This window comes from Oncorhynchus gorbuscha, linkage group LG18 (assembly GCF_021184085.1).
Source record: "Oncorhynchus gorbuscha isolate QuinsamMale2020 ecotype Even-year linkage group LG18, OgorEven_v1.0, whole genome shotgun sequence".
In the NCBI taxonomy this organism is placed as follows: Eukaryota; Metazoa; Chordata; class Actinopteri; order Salmoniformes; family Salmonidae; genus Oncorhynchus; species Oncorhynchus gorbuscha.
In genome coordinates this window covers 48,115,196-48,142,918 of record NC_060190.1, presented here as the reverse complement: position 1 = coordinate 48,142,918, position 27,723 = coordinate 48,115,196, and the positions used below count along the sequence as shown (strand labels likewise).

The following is a 27,723-nucleotide window of genomic DNA, read 5'->3' as shown; positions in this document are numbered from 1 at the left end:
AAGGGATAGGCAGACGGAGAGGGAAAAATAGATGTGTGAAAGAGAGAGAAAAATGGAGGGAGAAAAGGAAAGAATGGACAAACTGGAAGAAGAGAAGAGATGAGATGATATAGGATAGAATGGGATGAATGAACACAGAGGCAAAGATTGAGACTGAGATGAATGAACACAGAGACAAAGACTGAGACCCTAACCCTGAGCCTAAAAAAGTATTTTCCTTGTGGGGACCGGCGAAATGTCCCCACTTTTCCCTTGTTGTACTATCCGAACTGAGACGAATGAACACAGAGACTAAGACTGAGATTGAGTTGAATGAACACAGAAACAAAGACTGAGACTGAGGGACAGAGAATAGATGTTGAGAAGAAAAGCAGACATATTTGGTTGGAGAGAGGAGGCAAGGTGGGGACAAGATGTGGAGAGCAAGGGATGGAGAGAGTGAGAGAGAAGGTGGGAGGGAGTGGGAGGGAGGGAGAGAGTGAGAGAGAAGGTGGGAGGGAGTGGGAGGTAGAGAGTGAGAGAGAAGGCGGGAGGGAGTGGGATGGAGGGAGAGAGTGAGAGAGAGAGAAGGCGGGAGGGAGTGGGAGGGAGAGAGTGAGAGAGAAGGCGGAAGGGAGTGGGAGGGAGGGAGAGAGTGAGAGAAAAGGCGGGAGGAAGTGGGAGGGAGGGAGATGGAGGGTGAGAGAAGGCAGGAGGGAGTGGGAGGGAGGGAGAAAGAAGGCGGGAGGGAGTGGGAGGGAGGGAGAAAGAAGGCGGGAGGGAGTGGGAGTGAGGGAGCATGAGGCAGATGACAAATTGTGATTAATAGATGGGGTCCGGGGCAGCAGTGTGGAGCGTTGCTCATTAATAGAGAGAATTAGAGAGGCTGTGCAACTCAATCTGCACACTGTCACTCGCAATCAGGGACCATAATCAGATATACACAAAGGCAGAGGTACATATGCCTTCACGTGTGTGTGTGTGTGTGTGTGTGCGTGTGTGTGTGTGTGTGTGTGTGTGTGTGTGTGTGTGTGTGTGTGTGTGTGTGTGTGTGTGTGTGTGTGTGTGTGTGTGTGTGTGTGTGTGTGTGTGTGTGTGTGTGTGTGTGTGTGTGTGTGTGTGTGTGTGTGTGTGTGTGTGTGTGAGAGAGCTTGCACACTCTTAGGCACACTCAGATGCACACACACTAAGAGTAAGATTTATACAGAAATGCTTGGTAAATCTAAAAATATGTCTAAGCCTTGTCATAGACAACATGGCACCATGCCTGCACTGTATTTCAGTATTGCCCTCCCTCTCAATCTCTTTCTGTCTCTCGGTCCTATGAGCTTTTGGGTCAGGTCAGGCCCTTTCCAAAGCAGATAATTTGGCCTGGGTGCTGTCACACACACACACACACACACACACACACACACACACACACACACACACACACACACACACACACACACACACACACACACACACACACACACACACACACACACACACACACACACACACACACACACACACACACACACACACACACTCTCTCTTCCTTTCCATCGCCTGGTTAATAAGGTGGTAACCTCCCGGATCACATGTTAGCTTCCTGCTCAAGACCTGATTGGTTTGTTGATTGTTTTTAAGAAGAGCTCCAAAGAACACACCTTAGTGGTCTATCACCCGCTCCCCCTCTCTATCTAAGTAGCTGAACTTCCTATTCCCCTTAATGACAATTATTGAGAGTTACTCAACATACATTTTGTAGCAATAGCTTGCTTAAAACTGGTTAAACTCAAGAAGGACCCGTGGTAAGGACTGTTTAACGTTGGAATCTATGCTTTAAGATTGTTTTGATCACACGGACTGGGATATGTTCCGGGTTACCTCTGGGAATAATATTGAAGTATTGACTGGATTCATCAGGAAGAGGATAAGTCACGATTAGAACTTATCCAAACCAGAAACTGTTGATAAAGGGCAACATTCATGCAAAACTGAAAGCACGAACCAATGCATTCAACCACAGCAGCTCAGCCTACAGCTCAGCCTTCAACATCATAGTGCCCTCCAAGCTCATCACTAAGCTTAGGGTCCTGGGTTTGAATCCCTCCCTGTGCAACTGGATCCTGGACTTCCTGACGGGCTGACCCAAAGTTGGTAACAACACCTCCGCCACTTTGATCCTCAACAAGGGGGCCCCACAGGGGTGCATGCTCAGCCTCCTCCTATACCCCTCATTCACCCATGACTGCGTGGCCACTTGTGTTGCACCGTATACCGAAACGGTATACTACAATCTTTGTTACGTTCGGTACCTCTGTCAAATGTGTCTCACGTGATAGAGAGGATCAAGTCTGTCTATCAGCAAAGTGCCTGCTCTACTTACTGATTCATTGCTAGAGCTGTCTGGGCTGCATTGTTAGCTCCCCACTCATGCAGCACAGAAATGAACACACTTGAATAATGCAACACTGCATATAGAAAGGTTGAAACTGTTCATTACTGTTCGCAAAACAATGTCTATACAGGTTAGAACACTTATACAATGCAAGACGATAACAGTAGCTTCCAACTTTAATTGTAGGCTTCCTAGGTAGTTTACAGCTGAAGCACCATCACTCCACTACCCTAGTGCTTTGTTTGTGATAATATGCAAAACATAACACAAAATATGCTGATTTCAAAGCTGATTGTCACCAAAACCTTCATTAATTCACTCCGTCTCCCTCACCACCAAAAACTCATTCAATTCTTCATCTCCCTTGCCACAGGTCTGGTTTCCACTCGATTCCATAGCCACAAAATCAGATTCCACAGACACATTCACAGCCTCAGCAAATGATGTCATTACTTTCTTAAAGAGACTGCGCACACTTTTATAAAAGAAGAGATTATATTCAAATGTTGTTGATCACTGCAATAAAATGATATGTTCTCCTAGCAGTAGCCAATGAAATAAGTCCTAAATGGAAAGGATTGTTTGTCATCTGTAGCCCCATGAAATCATCTAAAACAAGCTCAATAACTCAATGCATGCACACACTCCCATTGAATAATATGCATTCACCTGTATTATGAATAGACCTAGGCTACATATTGACTTACACAGTTTATGGGGCGGCAGGGTAGCCTAGTGGTTAGAGCGTTAGACTAGTAACCGTGTGGTTGCAAGTTCAAACCCCCGAGCTGACAAGGTACAAATCTGTCGCTCTGCCCCTGAACAGGCAGTTAACCCACTGTTCCTAGGCCGTCATTGAAAATAAGAATTTGTTCTTAACTGACTTGCCTAGTAAAAAAATTTATCAGAGATTTACCTTTCAAATAAATGATTACCATTGTTATTTGTAGTTAGATTGGTAAAAACAAAGTCAAATTGATTGTATTATTGTATAATTGATTGATTGATGCAAACTGTACATGGCTGTCTCAAAATAATTGTCATAAAATGTTTAAAATGCCATGACACTGAATTCAAAAGATGCCCAACGATTGAACAGATCAGTAGCTGAGTTTATCTGTCTGGATCAATTGCCATTCTGTGATCGCCCCATACCCTGCCCTGAACCTCAGATACTGTCACAAGCTGGACAACACCTGGTACTCTACCCTGTACCTTAGAGACCACTGCCTTATGAACATAAGAGTCACTTTATATGTATATACTCTATTCTAGTCATGGCTCATCCTATATAACTACTGCTATACACACCATTCACATACATATACAGTACATTATTTATATTCCGGACTCAGGTCCGGAAGCTAATTTCCTGCAATTCTATCCATTTTGCTATGGGGTTTTTGTACTCTGCATTTACATACTGTATTCTCAAAATAGCTCATTCTAATATTTCTACTCCTGTTGTTTACACACACCACATATTTATTTATATACTGGATTCTTGACATAACTACTGCTGTACATATAATTCCTAGTAGCCTATATCTTGTGTAAATTAATCTGTTGTAGGTACATATATATTTGGATTACTGTTACAGTGCTACTTGGTTTGTTAATTGGATTCGTAACGATATTTCCTCATTTATATATTTTTACTTTTGGGATTTTGTGTGTATTGTTTTGTAGTGCTAGGTACACTGAATGACCAGAAGTATGTGGACACCTGCTCATTGCATGTCTCATTCCAAAATCCTGAGCATTAACATGGAGTTAGTCCCCCCTTTGCTGCTATAACAGCCTCCTCCCTTCTGGGAAGGCTTTCCACTAGATGTTGGAACATTGCTTGCGAGGAGCTTACTTCCATTCAGCCACAAGAGCATTCGTGAGGTCGGGCACTGATGTTGGGGGATTAGGCCTGGCTCACATTTGGCGTTCCATATCATCCCAAAGATGTTGGATGGGGTTGAGGCCAGGGCTCTGTGCAGGCCAGTCAAGTTCTTCCACACTGATATCAACAAAACCTTTCTGTATGGACCTCAATTTGTGCATGGGGGCATTGTCATGCTGAAACAGGAATGGGCCTTCCTCAAACTGTTGCCACAAAGTTGGAAGCACAGAATCGTCAAGAATGTCATTGTATGCTGTAGCGTTAAGATTTCCTTTCACTTGAAATAAGGGGCCTAGCCCGAACCATAAAAAACAGCCCCAAGACCATTATTCCTCCTCCACCAAACTTTACAGTTGTCACTATGCATTTGGGCAGGTAGCGTTAATTTCACCAATAACCGATATTGAATAAATAGAATGAAAAAAGGGAATCTCATGCTTATCTGAACACATTTTCATAATGTAAGAAATCAACATTTAAAGCATTTATCACTTGGACAATTACTCTTTTGGATAACAATTTATGAGAATTCAACTTTTTCCTTTCCCTACTGTAAAACAGTATATCGGCAGATATGTCGGTGACAGTAAGGTTTGTCGCCCAAAAAGCAGAATCGGTATCGGACCCAAAAAAACAAAACAGTCTGGCTCTATTTTTTTTTCCTGCATATGCTAATGTAACCAGAGGCTTTTCTGGTGCCCAGCGGCTTAGGCAGCTGACAGTATGCATCCCGGGGAGTGATCCATTGATCCATATTCAATATGTGCTACACTTTCCCCCTCACTAAAGTTGGCCAATGAATAAATAAAGTGTAGAACTGACAGTACATCCCACACTTAGGCCACAAAAGGCTGACTTAGGCGAATCAGGGGCAGACTTAGTGATTTGGAGGCCCCAGGCAGAGGCCAGTTAGATTTTTCTGTTAAAATTAAAACTTCCTTTCTTTTTATTTTCTCTGCCCCGCTCTGAAAGTGCCTCATTATTGCAGCTTAATTTCAATGAAAGTCACGTTTGCAATCATATTGCGTGAAACAATGCATGGTAACTCTGTCAAGGTGAAATAGTTCACTATTATGAACTGGTCCAGGGGTGATTAATGACATTTGTTTCTTCTATTTTGAGAAAAACTTGGATTATATTAATATTGATATGAAATATATGTATATGTATGGAAATAAATTATTGATCTATAATGAATTATTAATCAGCTGTATGGATTCATTTACTTTTTGAAGGCCTTTTTTGTCAACAATGTGGCCTCATTAAGATAAAAAAAATGTTTATAACTAGTATTTTGTAAAAACAAATATTATGCCCGGCTCACGAGGCCCCTTGATGATATGAGGCCTAAGGCAATTGCCTCTTCTGCCTAATGGTAAGAGGCCAATCTTGTTAGATCTCCTGCACAAACAAATTTACTCAGACTAAATTATTTTCGATCAATTTAATTGGCAAACATGTTTTAATAGACTTCAGTTTAGAGAACATATACCGTTTTAAATGAATAGGCTTTTTGGTAGAGAATATAGAAATCTCAACAAAAGGTCAGATATAGTGTGGAGCAGGGTGATATGGCATAAATGACACAAAACAAAGAGGATGAGCCTGTTGACATTAACAGTGAAGGGGCTAAAGGTATACAATGTTTAGAAACCCAGGAAGAGTGGAGGAATGAATGAAAGAAAGACAAAAAGTTGTCAGTATCAACGTCTTTCACCACTAATGAGGTCTGAAAGCTGGAGAAACAGAGGCACTGACACCAGCCATGAGAATACCCCTCTCCTCTCTCCCTGTCTCTCACACACACACATGTTGTCATTCCTCACACCGTGTCAGTCTCACATAATCAGTACATATCCTATCCACGCTAGTCTCCATTTTTTTAACCCCCCCCCCCCCAAAAAAAACATACTTGCCTATATTATACAAATATCCTGCTAATTGTCTGCTCATATCGGTTACAAGCTTTGAAAATGTACAAGGCAGAAAACACTTGAACACAGACATAGATGTTGGTTTGAAAATAGACCTTGCTAAATGTAGACCTCGGTCATTATATCCTGTTGCTATCATAATCAGAATATAATACGTTTGTATACACAGTAGGCTACACACACTATTAGGCCTACACACACATATTTTTCTTCCTGCATGTAAACTATGTCTAGCCCAGGGTAAGACACAATCGAAATGTCACTATTGTGTTGATGACAATAGGCTGTACATTAGTGTGACGTATGGTAGCCTAAACAGTCATGTCACTAGAATGTGAGAGTTCTGTTCAACCACACACACACACACACACACACACACACACACACACACACACACACACACACACACACACACACACACACACACACACACACACACACACACACACACACACACACACACACACACACACACACACACACACACACACACACACACACACACACACACACACACACACACACACACACACACACAAAGAGGTAAGAAAATACGTTATCAAGGCGCTAATAAGAGCATAGTGGCACCTACATAGCCCAAAGGTCAACAAATAATGGGACCGTGTGCGAATGGGACCGTGCAGAATCATTGTTCGAGGGGGCGGGGGAGAGGAGCGCAAGACTGTCAGAGGAAAGAGGAAATCTAACAAGTGAGAGAACTGTTGCATTTCGGTAAAGACGTTTACCAGTAGATTTCAAGATTAAAATCTACAAAATGTATCGTTCGAATATTTTAGACCATAAAAAGGACGTGAAAAGTTAATTAGTTAAGTCACTGTCTATTAGTTAAGTCACTGTCTATTAGCCTCGGTTGTTGATGGCCGGGTGATCTGTTACGCACTGACTGAAAACAAATAACGATTGGCGCACGACGGCTCATTGTAGCAGGCTAGCCTTTAATCAGAGTGAATAGTTTGTGGTTTACGACAACAATTTTGGTCAAATTAGAAAAAAACGGAAAGTGGACTTGCTGTTAGTTTTCGAGTTCGTCGGACTACTCTATAGCTTGGCATCTCAAAAGGCGAAGGTGAGGATGAGCTGTCCTCACAGATTTCTCGACCACGTTGAAAGTCTGACTGCACTTGGCTGAGAAAATCACCATACCACGTCGTATCGCAGATTATCGACACTTCTATTGAGCAACGAGGAGGAAAAGGTGAGCAACGATTTATGTATATATTTTTACAAACGTTTTACAGATTTGTTTTAAATTAGCCTCTCTATCGCTCATAGATCTTTTAATTTTTAGGAACATAATACATGTAAATGGTCACATGAAATATCGAAATGTGTTTGAATGCTTGAATAAAGTTACGCTACTGATAATTCATTGACTATCCTATGTCCAAAGAATTTACGAATCCAGTTTATTATGCAAAGCACCTTTTTGGTTTAAAATTATTATTAGGCCTGGCTATTATTATTTATTTGATTATTACTCTTATTATTCCAAAGAACAAATAGTCTCACGTTTATCCACAAAGTAAATGTTCAATCTTGCACAAATGTAACCATTTAGGAATATGGTTTTAAATCATGTTACTTTACACTTCTTGCATTTTTATTTTATTTTTTACATCAAATGTAGCTCAGTCCCAATAGGATAATTGAAACACTTTACTGCTTTGCAGTAATTGTGTTAGTGAGTTGATTTGTGATAATGGTTAGATATTATCTACCCTTCATTGTATCTGATCATTGATAACTATGGCATAACCATAGCCCATAGTGAAAAAATACTGTATTAATTTAGTCAGGTCAATCTCAAAATATATTTCCTTCCCCCATAGAATGCTCCTGGCACAAGATGTCTGATTCGGAAGTAAACAGTGGAACCTGAGATATTCTCTGCTACGACTCAGCGCGCCACAAAAAAAACAGAGGAACAAGTTTTCATGAGGAACAGAACATTTTCTCAAAACTGTGTTTTGATAAATACTGACTTAAAAATATATATATATATCTGAGTGGGGAATGTGTTAGTCTACCCATGAGGAAAACACACCCAGGATTAAGCAAATTTAAAATACATAGAGAAAGAGAAGCACAAGGAAAGAGGAAGGAAAAAAGACCAGAGATTTAAACATTTTTTTTCATTCTCTTCCACTGATCCTTGGACCAGACAAGTGAGTGTCCTTCACTGAACGCCTTGGGTGAGATGGACTCCAGTGGGAATACTGGAGCAGCAGACCCCACCTGACAGCTCTCCAACTGAGAAATATAAGGACATTTCAACAGGAGATTCTGCTGACATTTTGTCTGAAAAATATTTATATTTTTAAAGAACCCTCTAGAACCATCTACAATCTACTATATTCTATCCCAGGGAAAACCCTTGTATTTATCCTTCCAAAGAACTGGATGTGTGACTTAGTCCGTTTCAACCCATGTATGCAACACGGAGAAGGTGTCCACACTCAACTGGCTGGTTTCACCTCTAGTCCTCCAAAGATAATAACATACTACTTTTGATATCAGTGAGATCTTTACTGAAAATAGGGATGAAAAACATGAATAAATATTGCTTTGCGGACGAAAAGTCCAATCTTCAAAAATAGATGTGAAGAAAAAGGGGTTGAGAAATCCAAAGATAAACCTAGTCATTTTTGTTATTTTTATTTAATGGAAGGGAAAAACATGTTTCTCCTCCTGACATTTGACTTCAACAACTCCTGAGCTTTGTTGTTCCTTCAGTGTCCTATAGCATCTCATTCCTTTCTTTACATTGAAATCTCCTGAATTTCCAGTCTCTCCTCATAAACCTCTTACCCTTTCACTCTCCCTCATTTACCCCTTCTTTCCCTTTATTTGACCTAACTACCTCACCACCTACTCGCGGTGTAGAACCTCTCTGCCTCCTCCCCTTTCCCCCTCAGCACCTCTCTCTCACCATCTTTCCCCTTAGTCCCGGTTATCCCAGAGTTCATTCTGGCCGGCACCACCGTTCCGGCCAAGGGGGAGGAGGACTTCCTTACGCTGGCCGCCACCCGGCTCAGCCGCAGGAAACGTGTCATCGGGGCAGGAGTGGGCGTGGCCATGGTGCTGGTGCTGCTGGTTGCCATCCCCTTATTGGTTCACACCACCAAAGGGGGCGCGTCTGGGGGCGGGAGCACCCATTATGAGATGCTCGGCAGCTGCAAGATGGTGTGCGACTCTTTCACCCCCCCACAGGGAAGCCACGAGCTGACTGCTGTCTCCCCCCAACCCCCAGACTTCACAGGGAGAAGGGGCAAATCTGGGTTTCGTGGGAGCCCTGGACCCCCTGGCCCCCCAGGCCCCAGAGGTCCCCCTGGAGAACCAGGCAAGCCAGGCCCCCCTGGGCCTGCTGGCCCTGGCCCAGGGGGCTACGTCCCCTCCTTCTACAGCCCCAAGATTGCCTTCTATGCAGGCCTCCGTAAACAGCATGAAGGGAGTGAAGTGTTGAGGTTTGACGATGTGGTGACCAATGTGGGGAACTACTATGAACCCAGTACTGGCAAGTTCACCTGCCCCCTGCCTGGCATCTACTTCTTCACCTACCATGTCCTGATGAGGGGCGGAGATGGCACCAGCATGTGGGCCGACCTGAAGAAGAATGGACAGGTGAGTCAGAGAGGAGTGTATTGTTGTGTGTGCGTGTGTATTTGGGGGAATTGGCTGCTCGTACCCGTGTCAGTTTCTCAATAAATGTCACTAAAGTTTCCATTAAAAATGGAAGAAAAATAATAATTCTAAACAGATGAGCACTCAATTGTTCCTGCACTAAAACAGTTCAGAAGTTCTATAATAGTATGAGAATCTGCCTATGCCTTCTTGAATCACTTCTTCTTCCATTATTCTCTAATGTGTTTCTCCTTGTCATAGGCCTCTCTGAAAAATAGAAAGGGTTATAATGGGTATATTGTTAGAGTTGTATGCATATGTGTCATCAGTCTCTGTCGGTAAAGCATGGTGCTTGTAACGAATGCCAAGAGTCATGGGTTCGATTCCCGCTGGGGCTACCCATATGTCAAATGTGTTCGCTCATGACTGTCAGTCACTTCGGATAAAAGTGTCATTATTATTATATTATTAAAGGAAAGGTCTGATTATAGGCAAGATTTAGAGATTTATCAACTTGTTTTCCTAACTAAATATCCAAATACCTTGAAAAAAAACTATTCTGGTGGAAATTTAACCAGAGGACCTGCATTTTACACAGGTACACGCAGAGAGTATTATTGTTCAAACATGAAGGCACAGGTAAGAACAGTGGAACTCTTACATATCCCAATCAACTTCAAAGTATGCTAGGCCTAAACGTCCTAAACCCTCAACAGTAACTATTTAGCTATTGCTAGTCCAAATGAGGTGGGCCGAGTATTCTATTGTTGGTAAGATGTTTGAAGGATGACTTAAGCAAAGCAATCAAGATTAAACATAAAAATGGGAAAGAAGGAATGTTGAAGTAGAGATTATTATGAGAATAAAATAACTCATTCAGCATTTGAATAAGAACAAGTAAGCCCACACTTAATAGAAGATAAACAAGTTTTACGCTTTGTCGGGTTCCACCTCCTGATTTGGGCAGCAGGAGAGAAAGAGAGAGAATGCCGTGACAGCTAAGCGATCAAGAGGATAACGATCCTCCACATCTCTGTGGAGTGCCGCCAAAACGCAACAGCTGGCTACTGTCCTCTGAGGATCTCCGGCTTTAACATCAATAAATAAACAAGCAAAAAAAAAAAGCCCCAAAAAAGGCTTGAAAGTTGCTCATCTGGAGATGCATGACAAGCTTGAGGGATTAAACCCTGACTCGATGAGGTTCGATTTTGACATGTGTGGTGTGGAACAGAAGAACGACACAGAGGGCTTTACCAGAGAGGAATAGAATTAGACTCATTGTTACCAGCCAAGCCAAATCAGCCTGGGTGTTTGGATGAAACACTGGTGTTTGGTTTCTTTACACATCATTTCCAGGCTGTATAGCCAGGCAGCGGTGTGTTACTGAGTCGACCGCGACCCTGATAGCTACTGCTTTTTCATGAAATATTGGTAGGCATGGACAACTTCAACTATCCGTCGAAAAATGTCTGTAAAACTGTCTTCCATGGAAATGCTAGAGTTGAAGATTTCTTACCTTTAGTCTCAAGATTTCTTACACCTTGTCAACTAGTACAAACAACTAGATCTAAGTGTAAGGGATCTAACCTGTCTTCATCAGACAGTTTTCACTGGGTTGTATGTATACAAGTTCTAGAGAATTTGGCAGTACGTCCAACCTGACTGACAACCGCAGACCACATGTGACCACGCCAGCCCAGGACCTCCACATCCGGCTTCTTCACCTGCGGGATTGTCTGGGGGGGTGCGGAGGAGTATTTCTGTCTGTAATAAAGCCCTGTTGTGGGGAAAAACGGATTCTTATTGGCTGGGTCTGACTCCCCAGTGGGTTGACCTGGCTTGCAAGTGGGTGGGCCTAAAAGCCCTCCCAGGCCCACCCATGGCTGCGCCCTTGCCCAGTTATGTAAAATCCATAGATTAGGGCCTAATTTATTTATTTATTTGATTTCCTCATATGAACTGTATCTCAGTAAAATCTTTGAAATTGTTGCATGTTGCATTTATATTTGTGTTCAGTATTAATGTTACCTACCCAATTGGTGGTGGAATAGATGAGTTCAGGTCAGGCACATACAGTATTTAAACATTTTATTAGTTACCATTAATTTCACAAGTTTTGTCTATAATGTTTTCTCCTGGGATCCTGTACCACCATGGCACTTCTCCCAGCTTCCCCAATACACCCGTAACACGGGCTATTTATTTGAGCAGGTCTATTAAGAGGTAGATTCCGCACTGCCTCCCCAGTCATCAATTTGACAGTGGGTGTATAAAGTACACAGTAAAGAAGACAGGAAAATGCCAGGCATAATTGGCAGACCTGGTTTGTCGTGTGCCGTCACTGAAATTGTCATTCCTGTCCTCTCCCGCTGTTAAATCATTCATGGCCTTTAGATTAGAACCTCTCCCTTCCACCTGTGCGTCCCTTCTCACACACACACCTTACACACACACCACACACACACACACACACACAAGTCCCCCCCCCCCCCCCCCTCCCTCTGGTCTCTTCTGGCTTGTCTATTGGCTTGCCCATTAATTATTTTTTCCATCAACTGAATTATTTAATCTAATTCAGTGCCCATCCCCCCCTTCAGAGGCCCACTCCACTTCGTGGTCCCACTTTGCAGTGAATAGACAAGTGCTCTCGTAGGGGAGCTAACCGATGGGGTCAATTAGAAAACACAACCCTGGGAGAACATCGTATAGCCAGAGCTAGAGACAAACGGATGAACATCAAAGTTACAGCAAGGAGTACCAATATCAACGTCAATGATTGGTAGTTGCATTGTGTAGGCATACCTTTTGGATTGTGTCAGAAATTGAAAATTGTGATGTGTCCATTGTGATGTTCCATTTAAGTTGTTGTACCTGTCATTCTGAGTTTCCTCGTCAAACTGTAGTTGTATGTACTAATTATGTAATAATAATAATGATAACTTTATTTGTATAGCGCTTTTCAATACACGTAAAAGTTTTTCATATCATAAAATAATAAAATAAAAGTACTAACAAAGCAACAGACCAGGGGATAGAGAATGAAAAAAAGATAGCTAATTAAAATCATACATTAAAAGCATCACTGACGGACCATTCCAAAGTCTAGGGGCCCTAATGGAACATGCCTGGTCTTTCGTTTTCAAACTAGACTTTGGAATGATCAAAAGTGCCCTGCCAGAGAATCTCAGGCTGCATCCTTGCTCATAGGGAGATAAAATATCTGAGATAGACGATGGGGCAAAACCAAGCCAAGACTTGAACGTTTTAAATCTATTCTAACAGTGACTGGTAGCCAGTGTAGAGAAGCTACAATAGGTCTGATATGGTTACATTTCCTGGTGGGTAAAAGCTCAGATGCAGAGTTTTATACTACCTGTAGACGATGGAGTGATTTCTGACTGAGACGTATACAAAGAGTGACAGTAATTTAGGCATGAGGAAATAAAAGCATATATAACTTTCTGCAGATCAGTGACTCAAATAAAATACTTGACTTTAGCTTTATTTCTTGGATGATAAAAGCAGGACTGGACAACATTCTTTACATGCAGTTCGAGGTTTAGTCAGGGTCAAAGAAGGTTTCTGGCCATAGACTTTACTTTGGTGGACAAATGACCAAGGTTATTTACAATCTAGGTTCTAGCGAGGTGGGGGCCAAATAAAACAACCTCCGATTTCTTATCATTGAGCTGGAGAAAATTGTCAGACATCCAACATTTACATGCCAGCAAGACACTTGTGGAGGATAGCCACGCTAGCTTGGCCACTTGGTCTGATTGGTAAATAAAGCTGTGTGTCATCTGCAGAGCAGTGAAACTGAATGTTATGATGTCACTAAGGGGAAGCATGTGCAGGGCAAAAAATGATGTACGTGTGATTTACATTGACTATAACTCAAAAGGGCAGATCTAGGTGTCAACGCCACCCCCAGCTGTGGCGTTGACACAGAGATATGGTTTATCCACGGTAAATCAAAGGGAGGTGGGATTACGACACAACTGGGGGTAGGTAAGCGGGAGGCAGGCTGCAGACAAGTGGGGAGACAGAGAGATCAAGGGAGGAGAGAACGATGGATGGATAAACAAAGGAGAGCGGACATACGGGATGAGAGACACACTGCTACAGCGAGGCCAACATGAGAGCACTGGATCAGATCAACATAAAGAAAACAGATGAGGAGCGATGGCGTGAAAGAGAGGGCCAGTGTCAGAAAGGTGGAAGAAATTCAAATGATTAAAGACCTTGACAGTCGTAAATCTCTGAACATCTGATATTGCTAGATGGATGATGAATCCTTCACGTGTGCTTCTTGACATATTGTCCAGTGTGTCCAGTGTGTCCAGTGTGTCCAGTGTGTCCAGTGTGTCCAGTGTGTCCAGTGTACCTATTAGACATCTATTGAAGGAAGTTATATTATGTCTGATCACAGCTCACAACTGAAAAGCCTGCATACCCTAGTGAGCTGTCAGATCTCCTCTCTCCATATTTCGTGAGCCACCAACAGATTTTTGTTAAAGTAAGTGACCTTTCCCATGGATCTATAATTTACAACCAATATAGATTTTGCCCTTTGCGATGATGAGCTGGGAGTGGGATTATCATTAATATTTATTGCCGGTATGGAATGCATGGATTGGTCATTTTGGGAGTGTCTAGGCCTTGCCTGTCCCATGTTGGCCCCATATTTCTTCTATATAATAGTTTATGATGAGTCCAGTACAGTGTTTAAAGAGCTGCTGCTGAACCATTTAGACCCAACATGACTGCTCAGTAGCATTGTGCCTCCTGTGAGACTGTGTCCCCATTACAGGACTGTGGCATTTGGTTTGATTTGACCTATTGGAGAAAGAGACCTGGAGACAGACTGAGCACTAATTAAGCCCAACACAACATTGGAACCGCGGCCCGCTTCCCACTTCACACGGCTCAGCCATTTTGCACACCTCACAGAGGACATAGGCTACTGGAGAACGAGAGGGAGTATTTTTTCCATTCAGTTCAACTTTAGGCTATACATATCAATGTAGTTATACCATTCTGATCCTAAACATAGTCATGTTCACTTCAGAAGGGATCCGGTCCAACATCAACTTAATTAGCTCATTAATTAATGATGCTAGTTGCTCATTTTTGGACAACTGTGTGAAGCGCTAGATCTCATTTAGTGGGCCTGATGTATCCGCTGTCAGGATTAGCGGCTACTAATTACCATCGGTTTCAGTGGAGGTGTTAGTTTAGTACAGCCTTCCAGATACTGTCTGCTACACAGGACTTAATGACTACATTTGTTTTGATGTTCCCTTACTTGTCATCCGGAGTTTGTAGAACATACACGTGGTTTGAAACTGCAACAGCAAAGCTTTGGTATAAGTGTATATTCATAACACTTCCTTGGAAATGACATCGCTGCGTTTTATGTTAGGGCACATTTTCCATGCAATGGTTCTTGTCATTCATTTGACTTATGAAAAAAGGAATGTGTTTTTGCACTTGTCCCCCTTGGGGTTTGAACCAAGGATCCTTGCATTGCAAGCACCATGCGCTACCAACTGAGCCACACAGGAGGACATTCATGAGTCCGTACACCACAAATGCAGTTTTGCTGTGTGTTTCTTTCTCCCTCTCATGCACTCACTCACGCACACTTGTATGCACGCACACACACACACACACACACACACACACACACACACACACACACACACACACACACACACACACACACACACACACACACACACACACACACACACACACACACACACACACACACACACACACACACACACACACACACACACACACACACACACACACACACACACACACTATATGTCCATGCATTTCTCTAATCATCACTGGCCTTTATACAGTGCAGACTAATAGGCCTCCCTTCTCTTCCTTTTCCGGTCTTTTGTCTTGTCTTTGTTGTCCTTCTCATTTTGCCTCACACTTCAATAGTTCATCCCAAAGGTTGGGTTTTCTCATTGAGGAGTGTTCAAATGTCAGGATGGGTTTGATAAAGACCATTTTCTTGGTACGGGAGGATATAGAGCATTTAGCCCATAGAGATCCTGAACGTGTATATGACGTTGGAAGCATAACATTTGCCAGAATAGAGAGTGAAGGCTAAAAGTATGGCATTAACTCATGACTCATGGTATTATATAATGTGGGAACTAAAGGTAGCCAATGAATAATATCTCCCCACCATGACAGCTTGATCCCTCTATGGAAATGGCAGTGGTGTGAGATGTCTTTGGATTGGCTGTGAAGTAAATGTTTAATCAGTCACGTGATGTTTGCAAGACCCAACCACACTTTTATTTATTTTATTTTATTTCACCTTTATTTAACCAGGTAGGCTAGTTGAGAACTAGTTCTCATTTACAACTGCGACCTGGCCAAGATAAAGCAAATCAGTGCGATCCAAACAACAACACAGAGTTACACATGGAATAAACAAACATACAGTCAATAATACAATTGAAAAGGTCTATATACAGTGTGTGCAAATGAGGTAGGATTAGGGAGGTAAGGCAATAAATAGGCCATAGTGGCAAAATAACTACAATAAAGCAATTAAACACGGGAGTGATAGATGTGCAGAAGATGAGTGTGCAAGTAGAGATACTGGGGTGCAAAGGAGCTAAATAAATAACAGTATGGGGGATGAGGTAGTTGGATGGGCTATTTACAGATGGGCTATGTACACACACACAGATATCATTGTAATCAGATGATATGTAGGAGAAAACACTGGTTAGCAAGGTCCAAGGAAATGTATGTGCCTGTGTGTGCGCATGCCTATTTGTGTGCATGCATGCTTGAGTCTGCCTTCCTGTGTGCATACTTGTGCATCTACCTGCCAGCATACGTGTTTGTATTGGTAAATATCACAAGGATCCCAATATTCATCATGTCCAAATTGTCAATAGAGGGTAGCAAATTACCTGTGACTGACTGTCACTTAACTTAATGTCATTGCTCAATCTATTGCTGCTTTATAGTTGATGCTCTGCAGGTAGAGTCGTCTGTAGCTGAAACCCCTTTATATCCAATTGAACAGTCTCCACCATTGGTACGTCCCAGCCCAGAGCCAATTAGGGACTTTCTAATCAACATCTTCACCTTAGGTCCAGAGTGTCATGGCAATATATTAGCATTTAGCATGCCAATTAGGGGTCAGACCCACATGGTTGCTCAAGGGCTTCCACAACCACCACTCTAATGGTAACAGAGCACACCTTAACGCTGACCAGAGAGACAGACAGACAGACAGACAGACAGACAGACAGACAGACAGACAGACAGACAGACAGACAGACAGACAGACAGACAGACAGACAGACAGACAGACAGACAGACAGACAGACAGACAGACAGACAGACAGACAGACAGACAGACAGACAGACAGACAGACAGACAGACAGACAGACAGACAGACAGACAGACAGAGCGCTATAGCATTGCATAAACTGGATATTTCCATCAGTTCTCCCCCCTCCTCGACCCCTGCCTCTCTGCCCATAGTGGTCCCACAGGTGAGTTTAAGAGACCCCTCTCAATCTTCTCGCTCCGCTCTGAGAGGTCTGTACATCACGGTGAATGAATCCTGTCAGTTTTATTACCAGAGGAGCAGGGCACCACTGAAAAACACCAAAATAACAGAGGCAACGCAGACCCCCACCTCCCCAGTCTCATTCTTGCCCCCCTGAAATCGGCTCGCTTGATCAGTTTGTTACCCAATGGACTCCCTCCCTCCACATACTCCAGCCCCCCTCCAGTTTGGCTCCCCTCACCCGTCTTGTGCTTGGACTGTTAAAGTGGCACGCAGCTGCTCCCTCCTGTGGTCTCGTTCTAAATCTCTCTCACTTACCCTCGTTTTCACCATCCCTCTCCTCTCCTTTCTCTTTACCCCATTCCCTTTTCCCCTGTACTCTCCCGGCTCTCCTTCTCTGCCTTCTGCTCTCCACGGACTCTCTGTCTCCACCTCCCTCTCTCCTCTCTGTGTCTTTAGCTCCTTCCCTTTGTCCATCTCTCTCTATCTCTCTCCCTCTCCTATTTAATGGTGCCCCAATAATGAAAAGTGGAGGCAGTGTTATCCTCCCTGTCGTCCCGCGGGCCCTCGCTCTCCCCAGCAGCAGCTCAAGTCGGCACGGCATTTGGCCAACAGACAGGAATTCACTCCCTTGTCGATATCAATCTCCACTGCAGTTGACAATAATCCCGATTTGCCTTTCTCTCTTTCACACTCCCACTGCTCCCCCTCCTCCCCTCTTAGAGAAAACAAGGTTTCATTTTGATAGTTACTGGGTGAGAGCCCAAACTGAGATTCACTGCTCTGGTTCTCTAATCAGACTGCTCCGCCTGTTCCCTTTGTGGAAATTCTGGTACGGTAACATTTATGGTGGTAGCATTTACAATATGCTCTGTAATTGGTATGCTGTATTTATTTATACAAATTATTATTTTCTCGTTGCTGTTTGACCATGCACTTACTTTAGAGTTGAGGGTAACATCATAAATAAGACCCTACATACAAATGCACCTTTGCATGATTCACTATTTCTTCTAAAATAAGTTGAAATTGAAAAACTTTCATGTTCATAAGAGTATTTGTTTGATTTAGAACTGCACAGGACCAAGAAATAAAATATAAACTGAAATTTATATTTTTTTACTTCAAAGAAATGGCCAGGACTAAATTATTCAAAATTCTAAATTGGTTGGAGGGAATAATTCTAATTTAATGTGTTGTGTATCTCACCTGTGGTAAGTCGCAGGTGCCTACAGGGTAAAAGTAGTCATTTTAACCAGTTTTGAAAGGAAAAAACAGAACATTCCGCTCCATTGCAGTGATAAGTTGAAATATATTTGACTTCATCAGTACATGTATTCTCATTTTCATACACTGGTTTCACCAACATGGTTTTTAAATGTTACACCATGATGCTTCATTGTTGGGCAGAATTACTGTTGAGCCACTAGGTTATATTAGGAAGTACAATGCAACTATACATTAATCATAAACATTACACATTAAATGTCAGCGACTGAATATATTTTCTGCTGTCTGAGCCTGAAGTAATGTGAAGTAATGTCCCCTATGGCTCTGTGCCAGAAGTCATAAATAACCAGGCCTCCTTATCGCTAGCAAATATAATTAGCTGAATGCCATGTTTAAAGGGTCACTGTAGGGAGGAGGGGTACACACCAGCATTGTCACAGCCCTTGTTATGACCCTTTAAAGGGATACTTTGGTATGTTGGACTTGGGAGTCAGACCAACTCATGTATACCATTTTGATGTCTCTGCATGCAGTTTGAGGTTGAAGGTAGCATATTGGTAGCTTTGGGATATTCAATCATGCCATTTGACCTTGAATTAAAAACTGGGCAGTGGCATACGTTAAGTAAAAGCTGGCCAATTGCTCGATAAGATGTTTTACTATTTCATATTTCTTATGAAAAAGATTCTCAGAAACCCTTTATATGCTGTTATTTGTTGTTGTTGCCATTATCGTCCAATACTGATATGGCGATATATCGTCTGATACTATTAATGATATCGCCTGATACTTATTAGACTATATATCGTATGATACCAATATGACCAACAATCATGACATCCCTACTGACAAGCTTTGGTTCGTAGTTGTATTGCTACCACAGTTCTACACAAATGTCCCACCTGTGAACCAGGAATGACCAAGTGCTACCAAGAGAGAATGACAGAAGGATGTGGCAAGGCCCATACCAAACTATAATACTAACCTTAACCCTAAACCACAACAACCCAGTGTAGATTAACATAAGCCGCCTAGCTATACATCTATGGAAAAAGGTTCTCCTGGAAAGGTTCTCCTCCTTGCCCGCCCCTCAAAACACAACTCAGAGAATGTCAGGGGATTAATGCCACTCAACCATGTAGACAGATGTTGGGATTGACAGCAAGTCAGCCTCTCCGTTCTCAATTTAGTTTTACACAAAACCACATCACAGATCCTCCTCACGGGAGTCATTCATTTCTCTCAGAGACCAGGAAGTCTATAGAAGATGGCAAACGATCTTTAAAAGATGCAATTCCTTTATGTGTCTCCAGACTACCTGAGATACATAAAAAAAAATACTACTAAAGAAAATACTACTAGTCCAGCAGCTTTTATAGACAACAGTGTGTGTAGCCAAGCATGGATTTTTATTCTGACCTCCCGCCACTGTTTCAGGAGACCATCTGACCGCAGTAGCCTATTCTGTGGCCCCATTTATTGTGATTGTATGGAGTTATTGAGGAGTGGGAGCCATTAAGGAGGGAGCTGCCATGGCTGTTCGACTACCAATTACCGAGCCCTGTAGCCTCTGGAGTTAGGGGGAGGGGGGGAGGGGGTTGTTGGAGGGGGTCCCGGGAGACCTGGCACAGCAGCGCACCGTTAATCAATCCAATTTAGACCGGACAGGGACACGCTTAGCCGCCGCTCCCGCCAACACTGCCATGGCAGGGGAAGAATCCGCAAGCGTGACCTGCATCTCATTCTGGGGAAAGGACAAAAAAAGATGGATAGATGAGTCCAGAATGAAGAGATAGTGAGGGGGTGCGGACGGAGGCAGGATGATGGAGGGGGTGTTAGGCGGAGAGGGAGAGACAGAACAATTAATAGAGTGATGTGAGTTGAATTAAAAACAACAAAGGGAACGGATCGATTCACGTGAGTCTTTGGCAAGAAAAAAAAGGCCCATGTAACAAGTTGTACATGGAAAGAGATATTCTGGCCTTTAAGAATATGGGAAAATTCCGTGAGTAGCCTAATCAGTTAAATTGATGATATGTGCAAAGAAAAGAAAACGTTATTGCCAACCAGGTTGTGGAGAAATGGTTAGTTTAATTTGATATGTCTAACCGATCACAGGGGACAGGGAGTAGGTGACAGGTTGAGATGATGGAACATATCCTCAGCCAGTCCTAGGAGAGAGACAAGGATGGAGTGAGGGTATCAGATTTGCATGAATTAATATAGATGCGCTAGTGTATTTAATTTTTCCACGATTAAATGGATCCCATGCTTGAGCAGTTGGGTATTTATCTGGTGATGTTACTATTCATTATATGCAGCTTTAGTAATTAGGGCTACAAACAGACAATTAAGAAATGGCACAACTTAAGATGTAGTGCAACTCTTTATAGGCCATTTGTGTACACAAAATTTGTATACCGTGAGCAGTGTCTTTTCCTATGTTTTACCATGTATAATGAATATAAATGGAATATACGTGTATAATTGTTTGAGGCATACATATAAATTCATGACTGGTGAGAGTTTGTAAAATACTTCATTATTAAATAGGAAAGCAAAGATAAGTTAAAACCATGTTCTAATCACGTTAAGCTGATTTCTATATTATGACTATGAGGAACATTGAGATTGATGCTCTGTTGAAGCATGTCTACCCTGACCCCAACTAAACCATCTAGGAGGCGCTCTCTATCATTCTTCCACTGCAATAGGTGCTGGGCATCCCGATTAATCGATAGTGTGAGGTTGTGTTCTTAATGAAGGCTCTGGGTCAAAGGTCAATACACAGCTCTTCTATTTAGAGCAATACATTGGACAGGAAGGCCTCTGTACCGATGACATTACACAAAGACCCCGGAGTGAAGGAGGAAAAAACATTACACGGCTCAGAGAGAGAAAAGAGAATGAGATGAGAAATGGGAGTAGAGAGAGAGAGGGATGGAGAGATAAAAGATGGATAGAGGGAAGATTGGAGGAGGGAAGCTGAGAAGAAGATAGAGGTAAAAAATAAGAAATAAAGACAGTGGGGAAATACCCATATTCCTTCTTTTGGGCCATTAGTAGTGAATATTTATGATTTACAGTATGTGTATGTGTGTTAGGGAGATAGTCTTGGAGGGGTAGTTGTAAATTAACACATAGGGATGAGCCATAATCGGCCCATATTCCCCCGTGTCCTTCTCATCCCAGTAATGAACATTTAGATGACCATGACGACCAAGGCTCAACCTCAGGCCATGATTACATTACAGACATGAGGCCAATGTACCACAGAGAGGAGAATTAGAGTGGTTGCTCAGTGGGAGAGATGGGTCCGGGCCAGTGGGCACGGTTGTCTGTGGTGGGGTGGTGTATGAGGAAGCAGGGACAACAGGAAGGGTTACAAGGGGGCGTGGGAGTGCAAGAGTCTCCATGTTTACATTTTAGTCATTTAGCAGACACTCTTATCCAGAGTGACTTACAGTTTGTGCATTCATCGCTCTAGGTGAGACAACCACATATCACAGTCATAGTAAGTACATTTTTCCTCAATAAGGAAATTATCAGCAAAGTCAGTGCTCGTAGGAGAAGATGAGTGCAAGGAAATGGGTGTGGGATGGGATAAGACAGATGTCTTATTTAAGATACTCTTTGAAGATGTAGGGTTTCAGATGGTTTTGGAAGAGGGGCAGGTACTCAGCTGTCCTAGCATCACGAGGAAGCTGGTTCCAAACATAGAATAAGGAATTAGAATACTAGAATGGACATGAACCTTCTTGTAATGGGATAAAGTTCAGCCCTTTTGATAGGTGAGTTGGTCAAACATGGTTTGCCAGTACTGTATTAATGAATTTGAAGTATTTATCTGCACTGTGTATTTGTTAGCTAACTAGCCAGACAGTTTAACTTCAAATTAACCGCCAATATGCCAGCATTACAATCAAACAATGCAGTGAATCCACAGCCATACACTGACTGCATTCAGTTGATGATAGGGCTTAGACAAGTTGTAAATGCAACAAGTACTGACATTTTCCAAGAAAAACAATTTATACATTCTGTTGAAAAATATTTTAGAGGCTATTTACACAGAAACGTATATAAACTGTATTTATAATTATATGACAATATTTTACGCTGACAATAATTCTATTACACAATCTCTGATATATCGTATGCCTTACTTTTATTTTATTACATAAGTAAAATGCCCCATTCTGGAACTTTGAAGGTTCATCCCACATAACAAATACCACAGTGCCACTGCACACGGACTCTGTACCGGTACCCCATGTATATAGCCTCGCTATTGTTATTTTACTTTTTTAGCTATTTTCTAGTGGTGTAATGGACCTTAGTTGATCTGTGAGGATCATCCCCACGGGTTCGGCACGCATGTGAACCCCAGATCATTTGCTAAGTTTGACCATATTTAACCAGTGTGAAATACAGTTTTACTGTCGCTGTTACTTTTTAAAGTAATAATTCCCTAAATATCGATGCAGAGTTGCAGTGAGAAGATAAAGACAAGACAGATGTATGCTGTGTTTTACTCTGAAGCCTGAAGGTTAGATTGTTTTTTTAAAAGCAGTTGTGTGTACTGTTCACGTGAACGAGGCATGTTGAATCCCAACGAATCACTCGCGGATACTCACGTTGCAAAAAGCAATGAAGAAATAAGAGCAGTTTCAGCCATGGCTTAGCGGAGGAGCTGAAGAACTGGAAAAGCCTGCCGCTTCATTTAAGTCTCATGTATGGGAGCATGTTGGCTTCCCTGTCAAGTATGATGATGGAAGAAGGGTAGTGGACAACCTCATTACGGTGTGTAGGCATTGTGCCACAAGAAATGATGATCATGGAAATACATAGAGCATGGCAACATATTTATAGCGTCATCACCCTGGTGTGTCAGTGACGGGAGCCAACTCATCCAAGAGACAACTTCGCACCGCGCCATTTAAGCCCTTTGCTGCAGAATCAGATCAGTCTAAAGCCATCACCAAATCTATTGGGATATTTATCACTGCAGATATGAGGCCATACTCTGATGATCCATGGCACGGAGCCTCCAGTGATGATCCATGGCACAGAGCCTCCAGTGATGATCCATGACACGGAGCCTCCAGTGATGATCCATGGCCCGAAGCCTTCAGTGATGATCCATGGCATGAAACCTCCAGTGATGATCCATGGCACGAAGCCTCCAGTGATGATCCATGGCACGAAGCCTCCAGTGATGATCCGTGGCACGAAGCCTCCAGTGATGATCCATGGCACGAAGCCTCCAGTGATGATCCATGGTATGAAGCCTCCAGTGATGATCCATGGCACGGAGCCTCCAGTGATGATCCACGGCACGAAGCATCCAGTGATGATCCACGGCACGAAGTCTCCAGTGATGATCCATGGCACGGCGCCTCCAGTGATGATCCATGGCACGAAGCCTCCAGTGATGATCCGTGGCACGAAGCCTCCAGTATTGATCCATGGCACGAAGCCTCCAGTGATGATCCATGGTACAAAGCCTCCAGTGATGATCCATGGCACGGACCCTCTGGTGATGATCCATGGCCTGGAGCCTGCAGTGAGGATCCATGGCACGAAGCCTCAAGCGCTCATCCGCAATCTGGAGGCTCCAGCGACGGTCCCCAGTCCGGAGCCTCCAGCGACGGTCCCCAGTCCGGAGCTTCCAGCGACGGTCTCCAGTCCGGAGCTTCCAGCGACGGTCTCCAGTCCGGAGCTTCCAGCGACGGTCTCCAGTCCGGAGCTTCCAGCGACGGTCTCCAGTCCGGAGCTTCCAGCGACGGTTCCCAGTCCGGAGCTTCCAGCGACGGTTCCCGGTCCGGAGCCTGCGGCGACGGTTCCCATTCCGGAGCCTGCAGCGACGGTCCCCAGTCCGGAGCCTGCAGCGACGGTCCCCAGTCCGGAGCCTGCAGCGACGGTCCTCAGTCCGGAGCCTCCGGCGATGATCGGTAGTCAGGTTCCTCCGGCGATGATCTGTGGCCCGGTTTCTCCAGGGAAGGTCCATGCACTAGGGCCGCCACCAAAGCGAAGGGATCTGCGGGCGGAGGGGGGTCCCCTTTAGAGTCAGGTTTTGCGGCCGGAGTCCGCACCTTTCGGGGGGCATAGAGAGGTTTTTATTCTCTATGTTGGTTAGGCCAGGGAATGACTAGGGTGGGCATTCTAGTTTCTTTATTTCTATATTTTCTATTTATTTGTTTTTGGTCGAGTGTGGTTCCCAATCAGAGGCAGCTGTCTATCGTACTTAGGCAGCCTTTTTTTCCCACCTGTGTTTTGTGGGTAGTTGTTTTCTGTATAGTTTATTTGCCTTACAGAACTGTTCGTCTTTCACGTTGTTATTTTGTTCGAGTGTTTTGATAACTAAAAATCATGAACACTTACCACGCTGTGCTTTGGTCCATGCCTTCCGACAACAGGCGTAACAATTAAAGATGTCAAGGCTGCCTTTAGACAGGACCTGAACCCCCAGATACCCCCCTAGTGTACAGGACTACCTTCATAGATCTACTGCACTGGATCCAAGGTTCAAGTCCCTGTCTCACCTAGACCCTGCCCTACACCGGAGGACATACAGTGATCTCACCACTGACATTGAGGCCACTGAAGAGGTAAACAAATAAATGAAAGTGAATTACTTAAATAATAAATATATTACAGTCTAATCTAAGTCTATGCTATTGCTATCAGAATCATAATTTTTGATTAGACATTTGCCAACACCATCAAAGAGGAGGTGGCATCCTATAAGGCAGCAAGCGACATTCCAGTGGATGGTGATCCACTGGAATGGATGCTTCCTCACATTGCCATGATGGCAAGATGCTACCTGGCTGTGCCTGGCACTTCATTTCCTAGTGAGAGGGTGTCCTCCACGGCAGGGGACATAGTGACTGTAAAGAGGTCTTCCCTCTCCCCAGACAATGTAGACATCATCTTTTTGAAAAATAAGTTATAAGCTCAGGTCTGCTTTGATTCTTTCTTTTAAAAAACTGTGTATTGATGATGAAAGCCCCCCACTTCATTGTCAAAGATAATAATACACAAACACGTTAGTAAATACTACAGTAGTGTCCCCCAAAAAACACTACAGTAAATACTACAGTATACTACAGTTTGCACAAACTCGACAGTAAATTCTACAGCATAGCATACTACAGTCCGCAAAACACTTCAGTAAATACTAGTCTGCAAAAACACTACAGTAAGTACTATAGTATGTACTACTATTTTTTTACTATTTTTTTACTACAGTATTTATACTATAGTAAACTGTAAATACTACAGTAAAGTATGCAAAAACACTACAGTATAGCCCCTCTAGTTATTTAATAGGATCTCTATGGTTCCACTATTGGGGTGCCAGGACAGATAAGAGCTTTGACTGGACTGAGCAGGAGCTGTCCTCCTGTAGGGATGGGACAGCCAAGAGACCAGAAATAGCACAATGGGGTACTTGGGTTGGGATGTAGGGTTTGAGCATAGCCTGAAGTTGGGGGTGGGCAGTTCCCCTTGCTGCTCAGTAGACAAGCACCATGGTCTGGTAGTGGATGCGAGCTTCAACTGGAAGCCAGTGGAGTGTACGGAGGAGCGGGGTGACGTGAGAGAACTTGGGAAGGTTGAACACCAGACGGGCTGCTACATTCTGTATAAGTTGCAGGTGTTTGATAAGCACAAGTGGGGAGCCCAGACAACAAAGAGTTGCAATAGTCCAGACGGGAGATGACAAATGTCTGGATTAGGACCTGCGCTGCTTCCTATGTGAAGAATGTACTCAACGGATATTGTAGAGCATAAACCTGCAGGAGTGAGTCACTGCTTTGAAGTTTGCAGAGAATGACATGGTGTTGTCCACGATCATGCCAAGGTTCTTTGTACTCTGGGAGGGTGACACCGTGGAGTTGTCGACAGTGATGGAGAGGTCTTTGAGCGGGCAGGACATCCCCGAGAGGAAGAGCAGCTCTGTCTTGTCGAGGTTGAGCTTGGAGTGGTGGGCTGACATTCAAGCTAAGATATCTGCCAGATACACAGAGATGCATGTCGCCACCTGTGTGTCAGAAGGGAGAATGAGAAAAGTAGTTGAGTGTCATCTACATAGGAATGATAGGAAAGACCATCAGAGGATATGCCGGACCTGAGTGACTTGGTGCATAGAGAAAAGAAGAAAGGGCCTAGAACCGAGCCCTGGGGGACACCAGCAGAGCACCCTGCCAGGTAGGATGCCATCCAGGAGTGTGCAGAGCCTGAGAAGCTCAGCCCTGACAGGGTGGAGAAGAGGATCTGATTGTTCACATTGTCAAAGGCAGTGGATAGATCTAGGAGGATGAGAAGAGAGGAGAGCGAGTCCGCTTTGGCAGAGCGGAGAGCCTTCGTGACACAGAAGAGAGCAGTCTCAGTTGAGTGACCCGTCTTGACTGGTTAGGGTCAGGAAGATCATTCTGAGAGAGATAACGAGAGAGTTGGTCAGAGACGCACGCTCAAGTGTTTGGAGAAAAAAAAGAAGGGATACCTGTAGTTTTGACATCAGAGGGGTTGAATGTTGGTTTCTTGAGGAGGAGAGCGACTCTGGCCATCTTGAAGTCAGAGGGGACGGAACCAGTGGTCAGGGATGAGTTGATGAGGAAAGTGAGTAATGGGAAGTCTCCATAGATAGTCTAGAGAAGGGAAGAGAGGATGGGGTTGAGTGGGCAGGTTGTCGGGTGACTGGACATCAATAGTCACAGGATTTCAACTGGAGAATGAGTGGAGAAAGAGGTCAGGGCATATGGTAGTTCTGTGTGAGGAGTGGACTTTTTTTCAAAGTGGTTGACAAAGTCGTCAGAGAGGGAGTAGGGAGGGGGAGGAGGTGGAGGATTAAGGAAGGAGGAGAAGGTGGAAAGGAGTTTCCCAGGGTTGGAAGCAGAGGCTTGAAATTTAGAGTGTAAGAAGTGGATACAGAAGAAAATAAGGTAGAGAGGAGGAAGTGGAAGGATGATAGGTCCGCCAGTGTTTAGTTTTCCTCCATTTTTGTCCAACAGCCACAGCCTTGTTCTGTGGGTATGCAGTGAGTCACTCATTCACAGAGCAGGACGGGAGGGTCAAGCCGACTGGCAGAAAAGG

At 43.5% G+C, this 27,723-nt stretch overlaps 1 protein-coding gene across 3 annotated transcripts in view; it reads left to right on the top strand.

Annotated features, from left to right (window-relative positions):
* Positions 1-6,896: 6,896 nt before the first annotated feature.
* c1ql4b (complement component 1, q subcomponent-like 4b) overlaps positions 6,897-27,723 on the top strand; it is a 22,095-nt gene continuing 1,268 nt past the window's right edge. Inside the window, exons 1-2 of one of the 3 annotated variants that reach the window (XM_046312526.1) lie at positions 6,897-7,406; positions 9,156-9,832. In XM_046312526.1, the coding sequence (XP_046168482.1) occupies positions 9,287-9,832 (546 nt within the window). In that variant the 5' untranslated portion in view covers positions 6,897-7,406; positions 9,156-9,286. Of the gene's footprint in view, positions 7,407-8,040; positions 9,833-27,723 lie in introns of all 3 variants that reach the window. The other 2 variants (XM_046312525.1, XM_046312524.1) reach the window with 2 other exon arrangements.